Source organism: Planococcus citri, chromosome 1 (genome assembly GCF_950023065.1).
Source record: "Planococcus citri chromosome 1, ihPlaCitr1.1, whole genome shotgun sequence".
Classification (NCBI taxonomy): domain Eukaryota; kingdom Metazoa; phylum Arthropoda; class Insecta; order Hemiptera; family Pseudococcidae; genus Planococcus; species Planococcus citri.
Window position 1 is genome coordinate 70,551,430 of NC_088677.1, and position 19,498 is coordinate 70,570,927.

General features: G+C 33.2%; 2 protein-coding genes across 11 annotated transcripts in view; one reads left to right on the forward strand and one right to left on the reverse strand.

Moving 5' to 3' along the window:
* Positions 1-19,498, reverse strand: part of LOC135844575 (uncharacterized) — a 427,884-nt gene that overhangs the window by 63,043 nt on the left and 345,343 nt on the right. The gene's annotated exons all lie outside the window — the stretch shown is intronic.
* On the forward strand, positions 716-12,765 carry Hr38 (Hormone receptor-like in 38). The gene is made up of 4 exons (XM_065359521.1): positions 716-1,254; positions 7,125-7,687; positions 11,382-11,698; positions 11,772-12,765. The coding sequence occupies exons 1-4, from the start codon at positions 1,162-1,164 to the stop codon at positions 12,128-12,130; spliced, it is 1,332 nt and encodes a 443-aa protein (XP_065215593.1). The 5' UTR covers positions 716-1,161; the 3' UTR covers positions 12,131-12,765.

Here is a 19,498-nt window from a genome sequence, read left to right on the forward strand (position 1 = left end):
TACCATTTATTTTAACCTAATTTTAAAAAATATGTTAAAGCTACCAGACTGGATCTTAAACAAAACTCATGTGGGGTCACGCTTCCAGACAAGTCTAACAGTAGTTTGGTAGTAAACTTTAGATATCATCCATAGAAGTCACTACTCCATTATTATAATAAATGAACCAACTCTGGACTTATTGTAATTTTGCTAAAGGCTGCAGGTGAATTCATGAGCCCTTCAGGTAATCTACAATACTCAAAAATCTGATTATCCACTATAATAGCTGTCAAAGAGCTTAAACAGATTTCATATTAATCAACACATTGTCACTTTCCAACAATAGATTAGGAAATAAATGATAATCAGCATTTCATATATTGTAATGAAGAAAATGTAAATATTTTTTTAAATTTCTATTTTGTGATTTCGATGATTATTATTTTTTGTATGGGGTTTTGTATATTTTAGTGTGTGTTTTTTTGTATAAATATATTTTTTTTCATAGCCGAATGAATTGAAAAATATGCCGAATATGTAAATTTATGTGTTTAAGATTTTGATTTGCATGTTCATTTTTCTTGTAATTTTTTTCAGTATATAAGTAAGTAATTTTAATTTATTTTCAACAAATATAAAGTACCTATAAACGCTCCACTGGAGTCGCCAGATAAGATAATACGAGTATGTACACTGTACAGTATATGGTGTACATATAATCGAGTAACTTTAATTAGTAGGAGTAGGAGTACCTGTTACTCAACTCAACCAAAATAATTTTCCATTAGACCAAATACCAATGCATAAAGTATGAGACAAAACTATTAGCAAAATTATTATTAAATCAGTAATAAAGAATATTATACGCATGCGTTTTTTCAACGCATACGATCAACAAATCATAGAAAGACCCTTTATTTCACTTGACCAATTAAAATATGACGTCGCGTACCACCGTAAGGCTCACAAAAATTACACAAAGGAATTATCGAAAGGCGGGATTACATGATTCACGAATCCCTTCGAGCTTCCGCAATCAGATACCTATACATGTCTTTAAACTGAAAAACAGCTATGTAGAAATATTCGACGATGACTTCGACATATTGTAAATATAGTGAGTTGATAATTTTCAACAGCGTGTAATTTTTCCAAGTGTCCTTTGTTTTTCAATCATTCATGTTTTCAGACCGCGACGACGATTCGGATTTATGCCCTATGAAATCATCGCCACCATGTACATCATCCAATATGGTACTATTACATAATCAGGTACGGTTATCTGGTTTTCATATGGCTTTTGATTAAATGTAGGTACCACGCTAATAATGTCTTAATACAAATGTAGTACATATGCACAAAATTTAGTTTTCATTAAGAACCACCAAACATGAAGCGAAGTAAATTTCCAAATCATGGAGGAGAAATACGTAGTCTTAACTGGTTAAAATCTGTCAATTACAATAATAGTACATATTATTGTACTTGTTCAATGCACATGGATCCTTACTTTTCTCAAGTTTTCAAAAATCCTCCAAAAAGAAACAACTGACGAGTGATATCATTGCTTGTAAATTTTGTCAAGTAAGCAAACTTTTTAAATTGCTTTTTCCGCAATAAAAATTACTCACGTTTCGATTTCCTGAAAAAATGTGTTTTTACTATTGACGAATTTTCAATTGAATTTAAAAGAGCAGAAGTTTTGTTGAGAATTATCTGGTTTGGTAGTGATATCCGAAAGAAATTTAAATGGGGTTTCAACAGAATTGTTAGTTTTTAAATTTGAAAGATTTGCAAGGAAATCTAATCTTTGTAGAACAGAACACATACTCGATGTACATACAAAATTTATTCTTTCGAAGGATCGTCCGAAGCATCAAAGGTAGGATTAGATATAGATATGCTCGCTCGTGTATACAAAATAAAGGCATTCACACTTTCTTTTAAAAAAAGAAAAAAAACTGAGGCGAACACTTGACACCATACCATGATTATAATCATTGGAGACCCAGGCCACATTTGAATGGCCTAAAACGTATTTTTGTTGAATTTGCCTTGGATTAGCCTACCTACTTACTTACATGAACTGAATTTTACACGAAAAATTCAATTGGTATTTTGTTTCCAAAATTCACTCTATTGTAGCTTCTTGAATTTTCAAATATTCGTTTGAAAACCAAATTTTTGTCACTTTGATACTCGGTATCCCCCTTACCCCAACGAACACCGGAATGAGCTTTAATTTTCCAGCGATTTATTAGAAAAAATTCATGCTTCAAAGTACAAATTCCCACGTTGAAGTTTCTGGTATCTTATCATTTTTTGTGTAACAGTTTTGATTCTTCTCGCTTCTTCTCGCTACCATCGTATTGAGTTTTTTTCCTCATCAAAAGTAGGCTGATCTAATTACAATATGCCCCAAAAAATTCTCTTCAACATTGAGATTATTTTTTGAAGAAAAAAAAATGTAAAATTGCCAAAAAAATCTCGTTTTTTGCCAAAAATTACTAAAAGTTGTCGTTTTTTTCGGCGAAAATTGGCTAAAAATCTCGCTCTTTTCGCTGTTTTACAAACAGTTGAAAAAGAGTCCTATTTTTAAAATAGAAGTTGCAAAGAAGTATCCCTTTTTTACTAGGTAATTAATTGCCAAAAAGACCTGTTTTTTGGTTGAAATTAACAATGTTTTACCTTTGACCGAAAATTGGTGAAATTTGACTTTTTTTTGCGGATTTGCAAAATATTAAGTAATGCACAATTCTTGATTTTTTATCATTCTGAAATTACGAACAATTTTCATTTTTTAACAAAATTGTTGAAGCTCTTTTTTTAGCAAAAAATTGCTACTCGTAAAAAAGACTAAGTAAGCACCTTTTGCTAAAACTGTCATTGTCTCGCGTTCAGCCAAAAACAGCAAAACATCTCACCATTCATCAAAATTGCCATCAAATTTCATTTTTTACTGAAAACTTGCTAAAAAAAGTGTTGCTAAAAATTATTCCAAAAAGTTGTGAAATTGTCTTGATTTCTTTTGACAAAGACTGCAAAAAAATGTCTTGTTTTCCAAAAATATGAACGTATTTGTCAAAAAATCCTGTTTTTTTCAGATCAAAATTGCCAAAGTTTCTAAAGAGTTTCATTAATATGTATTAGATTTTAATTACAATTTCTTGTCTCGTTATTTCTTTTTTGCGTTTAATTCAATAGAAATATTCTGTGTTTTGTGATCTTTTCTGCATTAAAATATTTATTGCTTACGTTTTGTATTTTTTTTTTTTTGGTTGGTTTTTGGTTATTTTGATTACTTTTCCAAACTTTTTGGGGTGCTAAAGTAACTGTTTTTTTTTTTGGAAAAACTCAAGTACGAAGCCCTGAGAAAACACTATTTGATTAATTCAAAATCCTAATTTTGGCATTCTGAAGGAGAAAGGCTCTCAATTCCGTTCATTTAGTTCTTCACGGGCATTAATCCAAGACCACAGGGTGCCATAAAAGTATTTATATATATTTTTTTTGAAAAATTTTTATTAACGAAACAATGATTAGGCCTATTGGAATTTTGGCTGATGATCCATTCTCAATATTTTCTACGTACGATTAGACTGTTTCAAATCCTAATATCTGAATATCAAGTATAGAACAATTGATTCATACAGCTTTTTTAATATTTCAAAACATAAAGACTTCGCCATTAAACCTACAAATTAATTTGGGTTGAACCCGAATACAATTTTGGTCTTCCATGAGCCGGCCGAGATAGAAACAGACCTCTCCATCATTGTATAAGTTGGGGTTGATGCCAATTAGTGGTTTTCAAATTAACATTACTGACAGATAAAATTTAAAGTGCCTCAGAAGACTTCATTTTGATTCATAACGCAATTCGGTGTCATAAGTAATTATTGTCTCACAAGATATTAGAATTTACACTTAATTTGAGTTTTTTTTTCGCCAAATTTTGAAGTAGGTAGCCTAAATTGGTGTATCTTTTTAAAACAAAGTGAAAAGTAACTCATCAAAAGATGGATTTTCCCTCGATCTTTTATTTATTTTTTCTTGGAAACAAATCGCAATAAATGAATATTTTTTTTGAGTATTTATACAAAATTACTTTCATCTGTTAAGCAATTTCAGAAATAGAAAAAAAGCAAAGGCTATAGGTGGATAAGTATGGTGAATTTGCCCCCGAGAGCTTCAGGGTTGATATTTGCATGGAAGGTTGGTACCCTTGAGCACCTTCCGTCACGAAAGTTTCAGACCCCCAGACCCCCCCGTTTTTGAGAAACCCCCCTTTTCTAAAATTACAATAAAAATTTTTTTCTCAGCCCCATGTGAACCGATTTTTTTCAATTTTTTGGTATGTTGTAAACATCTATAAGAGGCATCCCCACAAAAAATTTCAACCCCCTCCCCCCATATTTTCCCCTCAAAATGGGGTTTTTTAGTTTTGTTTGCCCGTTTTAGCAATGATCATGATTCGGCACAAAAATGCGAATAGCATTTTTAAATGTATTTTTGACTCCTACAAAACATATATTTTTTTCAAAAAAAAAATTTTTGGTGGGCCGTGGTCAAAAATTGAAAAAACCAACAGAGGGGGTTAAAAATGGATTCTGGTGTAAATCATTGTTTTTGGTAAACAAGGTGTCGTTTCCATATGAATCGAACTTCCCGAACACGAATATGACGCCCAATCTTATGCTACCCTCATCCACACCCCTCCAGCGCCTCTGCCCCCGTCTCAATTTTTACTATATCAAAAGTTGAGCTATTTTCGTAATGTTGGTGTCGTTTCCAAATGAATCGAACCCTCCGAACACGAATATGAATTCCAATTTTTTGCTACCCTCATCCACACCCCTCCCCAGTGCGTCTGCCCCCAACTCAATTTTCACTATATTGAAAGTTCAGATATTTTCATAATGTTGGTGTCTGTTCTATATGAGTCGAACACCCCGAACACGAATATGAAATCCAATTTAGCTCTAATCTCATCCATCGCCTTTCAGGCTACAGCCAGCTCGACAATTTTTATTATTTGAAATGCTAAACCTATTTTCATAATGCTGGGTGTCATTTTGGCACGAATGGAAACCTCGAAACTTGAATGTTAAAGTTTGAACCTTGCGATGGTCATTGTTTTACGAGTTTTCAACCTTCGCAAAACATACTTTTAAAAGTAATAACAACCCGAGTAATTATTTCTAGAAGATTGATCAGAGTTGGTGAAAACATTTATGGTTTAGGTGGGGGCGGAGGCACTGTATAGGGTTGTGGATGAGGTTAGCATAAAATTGGACTTCATATTCGTATTCGGGGTGTTACATTCATATGGAAACGACACCAACATTTTGAAAATATCTGAACTTTCAATATATAGTGAAAATTGAGTTGGGGCAGAGACACTCGAGGGGTGTGGATGAGAGTAGTATAAAATTGGACGTCATATTCGTGTTCAGGGGGTTCGATTCATTTGGAAACGACACCAATATTACGAAAATAGCTCAACTATTGATATAGTAAAAATTGAGAAGGGGGCAGAGGCGCTGGAGGGGTGTGGATGAGGGTAGCATAAGATTGGGCGTCATATTCGTGTTCGGGGGGTTCGATTCATATGGAAACGACACTTTGTTTACCAAAAACAATGATTTACACCAGAATCCATTTTTAACCCCCTCTGTTGGTTTTTTCAATTTTTGACCACGGCCCACCAAAAATTTTTTGTTGAAAAAAATATATGTTTTGTAGGAGTCAAAAATACATTTAAAAATGCTATTCGCATTTTTGTGCCGAATCATGATCATTGCTAAAACGGGCAAACAAAACTAAAAAACCCCATTTTGAGGGGAAAATATGGGGGGAGGGGGTTGAAATTTTTTGTGGGGATGCCTCTTATGGATGTTTACAACATACCAAAAAATTAAAAAAATCGGTTCACATGGGGCTGAGAAAAAATTTTTTATTGTAATTTTAGAAAAGGGGGGTTTCTCAAAAACGGGGGGTCCTGGGGATCTGAAACTTTCGTGACGGAAGGTGCTCAAGGGTACCAACCTTCCATGCAAATATCAACCCTGAAGCTCTCGGGGGCAAATTCACCATACTTATCCACCTATAGCCTTTATTTTTCATGTTTAGGTACCTTTTCGAGTAAGCAATTTTTTCCTCTTTTTTGTATTCAAATCTATAAAAAAGAATAACATAGGCCCTACCTATCCAATATCCATACTCAATACAATTCTCAAATACGGACTACGGTAGGTATCTTAGCCTAATTTTTCCACTCGTTTTCATTCACACGCTAGTATTTGATGTCTTTTTAATTTGAGTCTTTATTCGCTCAACTTATTCGTTGGCATGTGGACGTAATGAAATCAAAATAAGTACAATTAGGATAAACATCAAAGCTCAATTACATTCTGCAGACCTGATAGGTAGTATAAATCATAGACTCGAATCGCTTATATACGTACGTGTATTAAAAATGAGATCTCGCGATAAATTAAGAAATTAATTTTTGATCTTCATCTCATTCATTAAAAACTACATCCGCGTGAAGTTAATTAAGTGGTGGAACTCTAGCAAAATATTGAATAATCCTTACTTCATTAAGAAGTAAACGAAAATCCGCCTATTAGTATAGACTATAGTTCTTACAATGACCTAATCATATAAATAGCTGGATTTTCGAATGATTTTTTTTACGTATTTTCTGTAATAATAGTGACCTAATAAGTAATTTGTTTATTAAATGAAAAACGGGTCGAATAAAAACGCCAGTGGTAGAAAAAAAATCTATTCTGTTTCACGGTTGATAGTTTCGAGGATAATATGATTTCTAAACGTAGACGCGTCGAAGTACAAGGAGTATTGTCTAGGGACACATTGTGCGTACTCAAATGTCAAAGGATGCATCTGCGTTTCTGAACCGGAACGTCTAAATATTCACTTGTAGTACGAAGCGTATTATAATTTTCATCCCTCGAAAATTAATTTTTATCGCATCAGTCAACATATAATAATGAAAACGCTGAAAACCATGACTTATTTCGATTAGTTAAATCCACCTACCTACATTAGTTTTATCAACTCGAGTAAATTAAAACTTGCAACATTTTTTTTCTTATATTAATTTTCTTATTTTTCAGACTTTAGCTAACAACACGTTTTCGAATTATCGAAGGTCGTCGATAGTCGATGAAAGTAATAACTTCGAATTCACCGATGAACTGGACGCATTTTCGGAGCTTTCGTTTATGCCAAACTCGTCGTATAATTTTATGGACGCTACTCCATTGCCTAGTTTTCAAGAAACGTATTCGAACGTAGGATTCAAAGTCGAAAACGAAACATTTTGCGACGTTCAACTTCCTTTGCAATCTAATCAACAATCGCATTGTTTACCAATACGCAACGACGTTCAAGAAAATATGTTTTTCCCGCCGCCTCAGTCTTGCATGGGTGCTAATGAAATGCAAACTCCTCCTCGGCAATTACCAACCGTATATCAGGGTCATTCCAATATGTACGCGGCAAATCTACGATCGCAGCCTGCATTTGAAGGGGTGGAAAGCGTGAAAATCGAACCGACCCATAAACACGCTTCGTCTTACGGTTATGATATGTTCAGTGGTGAAAATGCTATGATGCAAAGTTACGATATGAAAAATCGTCATAATAACGCCGCCACGCAGACATATGCTTTACAAAAGTAAGAAAAAAACATTAGGTAAATAATTATTTTCTTAACATAGGCAAAAGTTGCTCTAGAAATCGAATTTCGTTTGCATTTTTGCAACCTAGACAATTCAGTTTGTTTTTGTTAGAATGTCAGAAAATACGTATTTTAGATTTTCGCAGCGGTACAACGGAGGGGGAAGGGGGGTTGGAGCCTAATAACCCCCAATTTTCAAAACGGCTACGACGCAAAAAACACTTTTCATAAGTTAGTTCTGGACACTCCTCTAATGCCAAAATTCGCGAAAAAAGGCTTGCACAACGGGGAACAGTTGAATTTCAGAGTAGCCCCCTCCCCGACAATTTACAGTAAAAATGAACTGTTGTAGAATTATTCAAAAAGTGATGTTGCGACATATCAAAACAAGTTAAAATTTTGCGAGGAATTCATATATTACCATAAAAATGTTTTTTGAGCATCTTTGAAAAATTTTAAGCCCAAAATTGTCACGATTTTGGAATTTTTGAAAAAAATTACTGTGACGTTTCAAAATAAGTACATATGTGTATTGAAATTTTGCAAGAAAATCAAATATCTTCATCAAAATATTTTTGAGAATTTTTGAGGAAATTAGGGCACAAATTGAGTATTTATTGATTTTTGAAATTTTTGAAAAGTGCAATGCGACCTATCAAAATACGTCAAAATTTCGCGAGAAATTCAAACATTACCACGAAAATATTTTTTGAGCATTTTTGAGAAATTTTGAGCCCAAAATTGGGTCATGATTTTTGAGATTTTTGAAAAAGTTTTTTGCGACATTTCAAAATAATAATATGGTATATTAAAATTTTGCAAGAAATTCAAATATTTTTCGAAAATTTAGTTTGAGCATTTTTGAGTAATTTTGGGCACAAATTGAGTACCTAGGTATTGATTTTTGAAAACGTGTATTGCGGCCTATCAAAGTAGGTTGAAATTTCGCGAGAAAATCAAATATTTCCACGAAAGTGTTTTTTGAGCATTTTTGAAAAATTTTGGCCCCAAAATTGGGTCAATGATTTTTGAGACTTTCGAAAAAGTTTTAATTGCGAGTTTCAAAAATATTTCAAAATTTTACAAGAAAGTCAGACATTTCGACCAAAATCTTGTTTGAGCATTTTTGAGGAATTTTGGGCACAAATTGAATTACCTATAAATTTTTAGGATTTTTGAAAAAGTGTAATGCGACCTATCAAAGTAGGTTAAAATTTCACGAGAAGATTAAATATTCTCACGAAAATGTTTTTTGAGAATTTCTGAGGGATTTTGGACACAAAATTGGGTACTGATTTTGAGAGTTTTTGAAAAAGTGCAATATGACCTATCAAAGTTTAGGTTGACACTTCGCAAGGAAACCAAATATTTCCACGAAAATTCTGTTTGAGCATTTTTGAAGAATTTTAAGCCCAGAATTTTAATGATTTTTGGGATTTTGGAAAAAATTGTAATGCGACTTATCAACTAACTTTACTCAAGAAAATCAAATTTTTCCGCCAACATGTTGTCGAGCACTTTTGTGGAGACTGTCAGTCTGTCAATGAAAGGATATCCTATCAATGGTGGTAGAAATTATATGAAAAAATCAATTGTTTATAATGCTTTGGAAATGAAACACGTTTGCATAATAATTATGGAGACGATCAAATTTTCAAGTAGGTAATAACATAGAGTATGTAAAAAACATTTCCGAAAACAACTCACAAAAAACGTATTCTGTAACAAAAAAAAATTATGACATTCATCTTCATCGACTTAATCTCCACTAAATGAAAAAATATTAAACACTGAACTTACTCTTCATGTTGAACTTACTCTTCATGTGACACATTCCCATGGGTCGCATGACTTTTTTTCATAAGTAATAAGTATTCGAAAAATTGACCCAATTTCTGGCTTGAAAATTTTCAAAAGTGGTAATAAAAAGCTTTTGAAGGAAATACGTATTTGATTTTCTGCTGAAATTTAAAATTATTTCAATAAGTTGCATGAAATCTCTTTTGCGAATCCCCTAATACTATTATTTAATTATGGGCTCAGAATTCTTCAAAAATGCATAACGAAAAATTTTTCATGAAATATTCGATTTTCTCGAAAAATTTCAACCTATTTTGAAAGATAGAAGTAAACTTTTTCAACAATCTGGAAAATCATTGTCCAATTTTGAACCCATAATAATTCTTCAAACATGTACAGAAATTTTTTTTGGGGAAATATTCAATTTTTTCGCGAAATTTTAACCTTTTTTGATAGGTTGCGTTACTCTTTTTCAAAAATCTCAAAAATCTTAACTCAATTATGGGCTCAAATTTTTTTTTAAATTCTCAAAAAGCATTTTCGAGGAAATATTTGAATTTTTGCGAAATTTTAATCCATTTTGATAGGTCGCAACATCACTTTTGAACAATTCAAAAACACTTTATTTCTACCCAAAATTGGAGGAGGACGCGACTACAAAATTCAACTTTTCTCCATTGTGCAAGCCGTTTTATGCGAACTTTGGTTCAATGGGCATAGGACGAAATCCTTTACATCACAGATATGATTTTTTTATGCCACTGACTTAATGACTCCTACGTAGGAAATCCATTTTGGTGCTAAAATTGTCTTAAAATCACGCTTAAGGCGACACTAACGTTGATTCGGAATGAGGGGTGTGCCCAGAATAGAAAATCATTTTGCGTTCAAGTTTCACTCCCTATCGTAGAACTGTGAGAACCTAAAATACTTTATTTTTGACATTTAGACAGAGTTCAGAGGAACATTATTTCTATTTTAAAAGCTAGGAAACGAACTCTTTTTTTGTAAAGTAAAAGTAGTTTGTATTGTATGGTTATCAAGATGTGAGTCATGTGTCGAAGTATTTATTCGCACGTTCAATCGGCGCACGTCACCTGTCAATTTTGTACCTCATGTTGCATCATTCGAATTATTGTAGGGATTATTTTAATGTGTAGCTCCACACATTTTGGGTAGTTTCAAAAATTTGTTGTGTACTCGTAGTAAGTACCAAAAATAAGGGGGAAATTTTGAAAAATTGGGGTTGGAAAATTTTTGATATTGAAAATTATGCTGGTTGCGTAGCTTCAAAAAATCCTTAAAATAATCCCTGAATTATTGTGGCATTGCTGATAAAACGTTTGATACAGTTCAATTGCTTAGTAATCGCCATGATCATAATAGGTAAAGGAAGTATTATAGAATAGGTACTTTACTTAACACATAAATTATAGGTTACTAGGGGATATCCAAGTAAGTAATTTTCATTTTTTTAAAAATCTCTACCAAAAGGCAAACTGAATTTTTTGGGTAGCAAAAATGCAAGCCAACTTGTTAGGTACCTTTTACCCGTTGTACTGTAGGAAAGTATGGAATGGAAATGTTTTAGGGCTGTATCAAGACGACCCATTGAAGAATTGCTCAAAACCTCATAAATAATTGAACTGACTACAACTTGAAAAATATATTTTGTTGAAATTGTTTTGTAGGTACTTAGACCTACTTAAGTAGGTACCTACCTAGCTAAGACTTCAGGATTGGTTTCATTTTTTCGCTCTTATTTCCATTATTCTTTCAAATTTTCACCAAAATTCTCCATGCTCAAAAATAATTTCATAGATAGATACCTTTGACTGCATTTCAACAAATTAACTCGTTCTAACTTTAATCTATTATTTTGTATTTACAGCCAGCATCGTGAAACGAAACCAAAATACACTTCAGTCAATACGATGCAAACAACTTACGAAAATGTTTCCATCACACCAGTCAATACATCTCGTCCGGTGAATTACTACCCAAAAACAACTCGAACTGATTTACCCAATATGTCCGCAAATCCCATAACCTCTCACAGTGAAACTACGTCATCTACCAATCACAATCGAGATTACATGTCCAATTCACACATCTTGCTGCATACCCCTGCAACCCAATTATGTGCTGTCTGTGGAGATACAGCTGCTTGTCAACATTATGGTGTTCGAACCTGCGAAGGATGTAAAGGTATATTAGACTATTTAGAACGCATTTGCATAAAATATTTTTAATCCTCTGACAATAAACTTCATTCGCACAGGATTCTTCAAACGAACTGTACAAAAAGGATCAAAATACGTATGCTTGGCCGATAAATCATGCCCGGTAGATAAAAGAAGACGTAATCGATGCCAATATTGTCGATTTCAAAAATGCTTATCCGTCGGTATGGTTAAAGAAGTCGTTCGAACTGATTCTTTAAAAGGTCGTCGAGGTCGTTTACCTTCTAAACCCAAATCACTTCAACAACCCAGCAATTGTTTAGCCAATAATATACTATCGTCTATGATTCGGACACCGATTGATATTTCACCCGAATTAGTTGGTCTGAATTACTCGCAAGTTAGTTATTGCTCGTATAACACTGACTCGACTTCGTCTAGTGGTATGATGAAGTAAATTAAATTAAATTAAAGTAATCATCTGTACCTATCTACGGGTGCTTACAGGTTGACATTTATTGGAATGATCAACGTTGCTGTTGTTTCAGTATTTTTTGTTTAATAATGTGCGAGATGTGCCCAATTGCCCATGTTATGTATACCTATAGGTACCCTATACCTAACCTGTACATACATTATGAAATTAGGTACCTTTATGATTAGATTTGTTGCATTGAAATAAGTTATTATTTTTACATTATTACGAAATTACATGATTTCAGTTGTTTATTTGATTTGCAATACATTTATAAATATAAACATCCTATAATTTTCTTCAATTACTTCCTTTTTCATATTTTTGGACAAATTCGTGATTTTTTTTAAAAGGCCAGGGTATCCAGGCAGGAAGTGAAAAAGTCGCCCCCAGGACAATAATAATACGGGCTGTCTTATCATAATATCATACCTGTATAGATAGATAAAAGCTTCAATTATTACTTGATTGAAACATCTGAGGTGTGATTGTCCTGGGGGCTTCGCCTCCAGACCCCCATTCACATATATCCTCTAGGTTTTGGATGTTCAGCTTTGTGAAGGCACAATTGTGACAAGTGAAGTAATGTAATATGTTCAATTGAACCCTAAGTAGTTAGAAAAATGACGGCCACGCAGCCCCGAAACGCTACAGCCTACTTTTGAGTAGGAACGATTGAAGCTAGCTTTAAGTTTTGAGGCATACCGAATTAAGCTACCTCCGTTTCAATGTATTAAAAAAAAATAAAAACTGCGTTATGACATCATGCGCACTCCAACCAACCAACAACCAGTTCTGATTGCTGTTGCTGCTTCCAAAACGTGCCACATAGAGCGCGTTCCAGCAGTGCAGTCAGCTAGCAGCAGCATTTAGATGTAAGGCTGGTTTACTTTAAGAGTTCAATAAACTCATATTAATCATATTATTCTAAAGTTACTTTGTTTTGTAATTTTATAAAAATGTAATGAAAAGTATCAATGGCTTCTGGAATTTTTGTGGATTTTATGGATGTTGAGCAGACCAAAATGTACAATGATGAGAATTCTACATACATCGTTTTGAAGGGGCGCAGGCAGGGGGGAAACCATCACCCCCTTGCTCAGGTGGAGCAGTGGCCCCCGCTAAATTCTCATGCTTATGTGTTAAAGATCCCAGTTTTTGATCCCCAAATGGGTAAGGAACCATTTCCATATACTTTTTTTTTCTCAGTGTAAGACCATTCATTTTTAATATTAATTATTTCGTGATTATGATGTATGTTATTTATAGTGAACGTGATGGTATCACACTATCATAGCCTAAAATGCTCGGAGGGGTGCCGATATTCTATTAATTTGAGAATGCCGCGAATTAATCAAGCCATTTTTTATGATTGGAGGAGTTTAATTAGGCAGGCTGTAATGCCTGAAAATGCACAGGGAGTGCAACTTCCTGAAAATGAACCTCTAGTGAGTATATATTTTCTTCATGTTTTTATTGGTTTCATAATAAAGCAAGACTAAACCTTTATGTTTTGCTTTTTCATAGGTTACCCCAGCTTATCAGTTAGAGCGGATGCCTACGTGGCCTTTTTACTGTAGGCACGTTTTGTTGACAATGGATGCTGTCAGGAGGCAGCGGATTGAAGGTAGAGGACGTGAATCATTCTCTGTAAGTGTGTTTAAATTAAATAAAGTTTGAGATTTTTTGGGAGAATTTTCATAAAATGTTTGGATGAGAGTAAAAAAAGGAGACTTTTTCTGCTTATTATTCTGGAATCATTTAGAAATTTATATGAAAATTATTGTGTTGTAAGCAGGCAGTTCATAATGTCTGCGGCTTTTTTCCTTTGTCCAGCCACGGAAAGTACTACTTTCCGCGGGTACTTTCCACGGCCAAGTCACGGCCATTATAAACAAGCCTTTATTTTTGAACAGCTGATTACGTGTCTTGCTAACCTAATTATTTGTTTTGATGAGGAGGGAAAGGTGAAGCAAGGTGTTTTAGCGGCATGTGTTTGTTACCATGTCTGTTTACATACGTACAAGTACAGTAAGAAAAAATAAAATCACTCAGTACTTGGAAAAAAATATACCTTCTTACATAGTCTTGCGTTGCAATAATTGCTAATAAAATTCAAAGAATAAGAGCAACGCTATATTGTTAAATTTCTTGCAAAAAGTAACACCTAGGCAATCTGAATTTAAAAAAATCCAAGAACTCTTTAATCTGCAAATTATCACAATAATCATTGTGTTTTTAAAATAAATGTCTCCTCCTTGAATAGAATGATACTTATTGTTTTCAATTTATTCCAAACCAAGTTATTGCAGTTTGATTTTAGTACCTATTAGTTCTTTAGTCGTCTCTCGTTTGGCTGCTTGCTTTAGTTTAAGTACCTGCAAAAATTTTTTTAACATAGGTGATTATTGTTTTGTCTCAGTTTATATATTTTGCACTGGACGGACATTAATTACCTATGGAAGAAAAATATCATTCAAAGCAGCAGTTGTGATTTTTTTTTTCATCGAGTAGATACATATTTTATAGAACAATAACATAGATAATTATGTTTCGTCTCAGTTTGTTCATTTTACACTGGATGGGCATTAATTATCTACGGAAAATAAAATGAAAATTTCTTTGTGTTGTGATAGTGATTTTTTTAATCAGTTGTTTAAAAGAAAACTCAATGAACCTTTTTTTTTCGCGAAATAATTGTTAAAAATCCGTAATGAGTTTTCATCATAACACAGGTGGTTCGCTTCCGCGTGATAACACACTGATAACGATGGCAATTAATTCCGTAAGTGTATAGATAACAATTTTAATAATTTGTAATAATTAGACACGGATTAACATTTTTTTTATCGTTTAAATTAAAATTTGTAATAATATCTTCTTTGTTTTTTTTTTATCAGCCTTGCTGTCATATATTTTTTATCGTTTTGGGTTAATGAACTGCATTCAAAAAAGAGTTAAGATTTAGCCGGAGCAACGCACTTACGAGTAAGTATTAAGATGAGTATAATGATGATCACATATTATTTACTTCTATTCAGACCTCGAACAGTCTCAGCTGTAAGAATAATTTATGTTTTTTTTTTCAGTACTGGAATGTTTGGTTACATGTACGTTTTCGGAATTGTATGTGATTCTACAGCTTAGACCATTGGACAGACACAGAGAAGTACCAGTTCAGTGAACGGAAAGATTATTTTGAAGTATACGTACAATTTATCCTTACTGGTGAAGTGGTGAGTTACTCTTTATTGCCAAGAATAATTTTTTTCATGTTCTTCTCTTTCACATAATTATGTTCATCATTCATTACATTCCATTTCAGCTAGTTTAGACCCAAACCTTGTTCAGCAACTTCATACTTCATTGAAAAAAAAGTAAAGAATTGAAAATTCTGCTAAGAATTTAATTTTCAAACAGCCTTCTTGAAGTCATTGATCCAAGACCTGTCTATCCTCTCAAACTTGTTTGTATGCCTATATCTATCTAGCTTCCCAAGATTAATTGTCAATCTGTCTGTCTATCTTTCTAACCCCTCAAGATTTCCACTACTAAAAAAAAAAATATATTTGGACAGAGTTTATGGTGTTTCTTGAGATACTAAAATATCAACATGACTGTAGGTTACAAAACAAGATAAAAAAGTTGACCCTGCACCTGCATGTTGTAATCATAGTCAAGTGTGAATGTCATCTTTCAACATTCATTGGATTCAAAAACATAAGGGTTGCAGTTTCAACTTTGATATTAGGTACTTTTTAACTTGAAGTATCTACATGTATGTTTTTTTTTCTCTCTTGGGAGCAATTGCCAAAATGTGGGTTCAAAATGATATTTTTAGATCTAAAGTTTTAAAAAACTTATTCAAATACGTAGTTTGGGAAAGCTTCAAGTTTGAAAATCGTTCCTTTTTTATCTTATGATAATTCCCCCTGTCAATTGAGGAAAAAAGCTGAAATTCCGTTCACACAAAACACAATACATATTTTTTGTTAGTCCAACTCGATTGTAGGAGATTTCTTATCATTGCAGAGTCTAGTAGAATTTAATGTTTATTTACCTTACTTTCTTTTAATGAAGTACATATGAAATCATTGGACAAGGTAAGGTTCTAAACTCAGCTCAGCTGTAGTAAAAAAAATAATGATGAATGAAGAAACAACGCTTCTTTATCTTCATGGGGTGAGATAAAAGTTCACCAATCAAAGTATCAACAAGCTTTGAAATGACAAAAGTAAAGAAGCTGAATGTTGAATTTGAATTCTATTGAAATTGTGATTGAAAAAAAAAAACATAAACGAGTAATCAAAAGATTGTTTTAAATTGTTGTTTTTCAATACTGTAACTCAAAATTTTGTGTTCAATATTTTTTCAAATAAACCTTGTTGAGTTGCGACTTTTGCGAATATGTATACCACTTAAGGCGAATTGTATTTATTTTCTTTGGAGCATTGTACGTAGAAACGATAATTTGTATACATCAAATCACTTGTTGGTGGAATGAAGAAGAGTTGTGACCGAGTAAGTTGTATGAGCGAATGTCGGTGTCTTATGGTATAGGTATATAGGCGAGTTAAACTGTGCTTCTTGTTTGTAAATACATATAACTAACTGTACTACCAGCAGTTGACAATGTTTCTTCTGTCTTGTTTTGAAATATTGACGGCTGGGAGAAAGTAATTAATACGGAGGTACTCCCACTAATATTTTTGTAGGTAATGAAACTGCTTGGTAGGTACATCATGATAAAGCACCTCAGTAGCAGCAGTACAAACAGAACTGGTTGGTTGTAGGTTGGATGGATGGAGTGAGCGTGACGTCATGACACAGTTTTTAATTTTAAATAAATCTCTCTTCAATCGGACATAGCTCAAAAATACATTGAAACGGAGCTAGCTTGAATCGGTTCCGTTGTTTTATATACTACTACCCTACCTAATATTAATATAATAAAGAATAATCATTAACCATGTGGATAACTGTTCCTAGGAGGACGAGATTGCAAATATAAAAGTTGGTGATTTTGGAAAAGTTGAACGATCACTATTGAAGAATTTTGTCGCAACGGATTCTCAATCCAAATTGGTCAAATATATCCTTGTAGTAGTCGTGAATATAAACGAAGAACACTGCACTGTACTACCAATAGCGTTCCCAACCGACAAGCCGGACGTTATTCTTAGTAAATCAATACATGAATACAATAGCTCTTCTTACTACAAACAGTATGGATTCGAAACGAAAATTCTAAGTATTTTGAAATTGAATATTAATATATGTATAGTAATAGTAGATCCTTAAAAATATAATTTTTTCATTTTTCATTTGTAATGTACCTTATCTACCTAGTACCAAATGCTAACGTTTTGGTGGTTCGCCTTCCCAAGTACCCCGTTGCACTGGCATTCAATAAAAATGATATTATTTCGATCGAAAATTCGAAATTAAAAAACCCTTTGTAAGTATACCTATCTACAATTTTCTTCCAATTCAAAATTTTTTTGAAAATTTTCCAGTAAAAAATTTGACTTACCTAGTCAATTTTTTTGTGTGTGGAGGAGAAAGGGGGGGGTCGAGTTTAGAGCTTTCTGAAAATTTAGTTGAATAAATGTAATGAAAAAGTAGTGATTGTTTTCAAAAAAAATTCCGTTTCGTGATCCGTGATTCGGATCAAGTTTCAGCGATCCGCAACAACCCTTGCGCAGTGTGTAGATAAACACAGGAAAATTTCTTTCAAGTGTGGCTACTTTGTAACCTCTTACAGAAAAGCACTTCTTATGCAAACTTCTAAAACTCCTCGACTCGAAGCAGCTTATAGTCAACAAAGAGACGGAAGAATAATTTTACTTGGTAGTATTTGAAGATAGAATCAGGTATATCTGCTCTTCAAGAATAGCAACGAGCAAAATGCTGAATGAGAGAACGAAATAATTTAAAGTATTATGAAAAAACGAGAAAATGGGTAGATAATAGTAAGTGCTTTTTTTTTGGTCTATTCGTAATATCTTAGTAGTATATGGGCCACTTGGGGGAATCGCCCGAGCGTCCGTTAAAATCCCACGCGCGCTCCGTGGGAAGTTGCTAGCGTTCGGGCGTTCGGCAGCTCGCCTTCTCCAAGTAAGTACCTTTGGTTTTTTTTATTCAAGAATGGTACATATTTAAATTTTTTCATTTTTCATTTGTAATGTACCGACCTAGTACCTAGGTACTATTTTTAGAATCCACATTCAAATGGTTTTCCTTTGTAATGTTGCTTGAATTTCTGCCTTTTCTGTGGCTTAAAAAACGAAAAAATGAGAAATACAAATACAATTGAGGAAACGAAATTAGGATGAGAAATGTTTACGAAGAAAAATTTTAAGGTAAAATTTGAATACACAGTAGTACGGATGAGAAAGAAGAATACAATTATTTAAGATCTCATTGACGACGAATTTGTAGCGTACTACAGGCGATTATACAGTAATGTTATGTTTAGCTTTTTATGGAAGTTTTTTTCATTCTATGCTGTGTTTTGCAGGCGTTATTTTTTGGCAGTAAGGAGTCACTTTCAAGATCAAGTGAAGAAAGTGACTTTGAAAGTGATACTGATCGCAAGAAGACCAAGCAGGCACTGTTGGATAAAATTTTCATTTTAACTTCGGAAAATAAAGAATTGAAAAAAAAATTGGCGCAGTATGAAGCGACACAACCTGACCTTGGTATGAAGTTTCTACTTGAATTTAATACATAGATATGTACCTATGTAGACAGTATTAACTGATTAGGCGATTTTAAATTGTCATAATCTCCCAAAAAATGGTTGCGGAGACAAATCGCCAATTAATTTTCCTTAAAAATCCCAAGATAAATGTTTTTGTTGCAGTTTTTCGTTTTTTGAACATGATTTAAATCATGTTCAAAAAACGAAAAACTGCGAGGATATCATATTGTCCTACATCCCCACATGTGAAAGCGCCGACATCCTGAACAAAACTCATGTGATAACCTTAGAAGATAGACCGCTAAGGATAAACGAAGCAATAATAAAACTAGAAACAGCCAGAAATTCAGTCCAGCTAACCACGAACAACATCAAAAGATTAAAACTTGACCTTGTATAAAATTCATAAAAATTTTTTGGAGTCTATCCTCTATCAGTCAAATTCTATTCTCTCCAAATCAAAATGTATAATTAAGCGTTTCATATGTTTTTTATTATAATAATAGTCATTAGTTTAGATGGTCTATTATCCATTCAATTTTCGTTTTTTTTTAAACTCGGAAAAAGCTTCCTAGAAGCTTATTATTAATTATTAGTATCGAATTGGAGTTTAGCAAATTGTTGAATAAAGCTTTATCTTTCTTAAA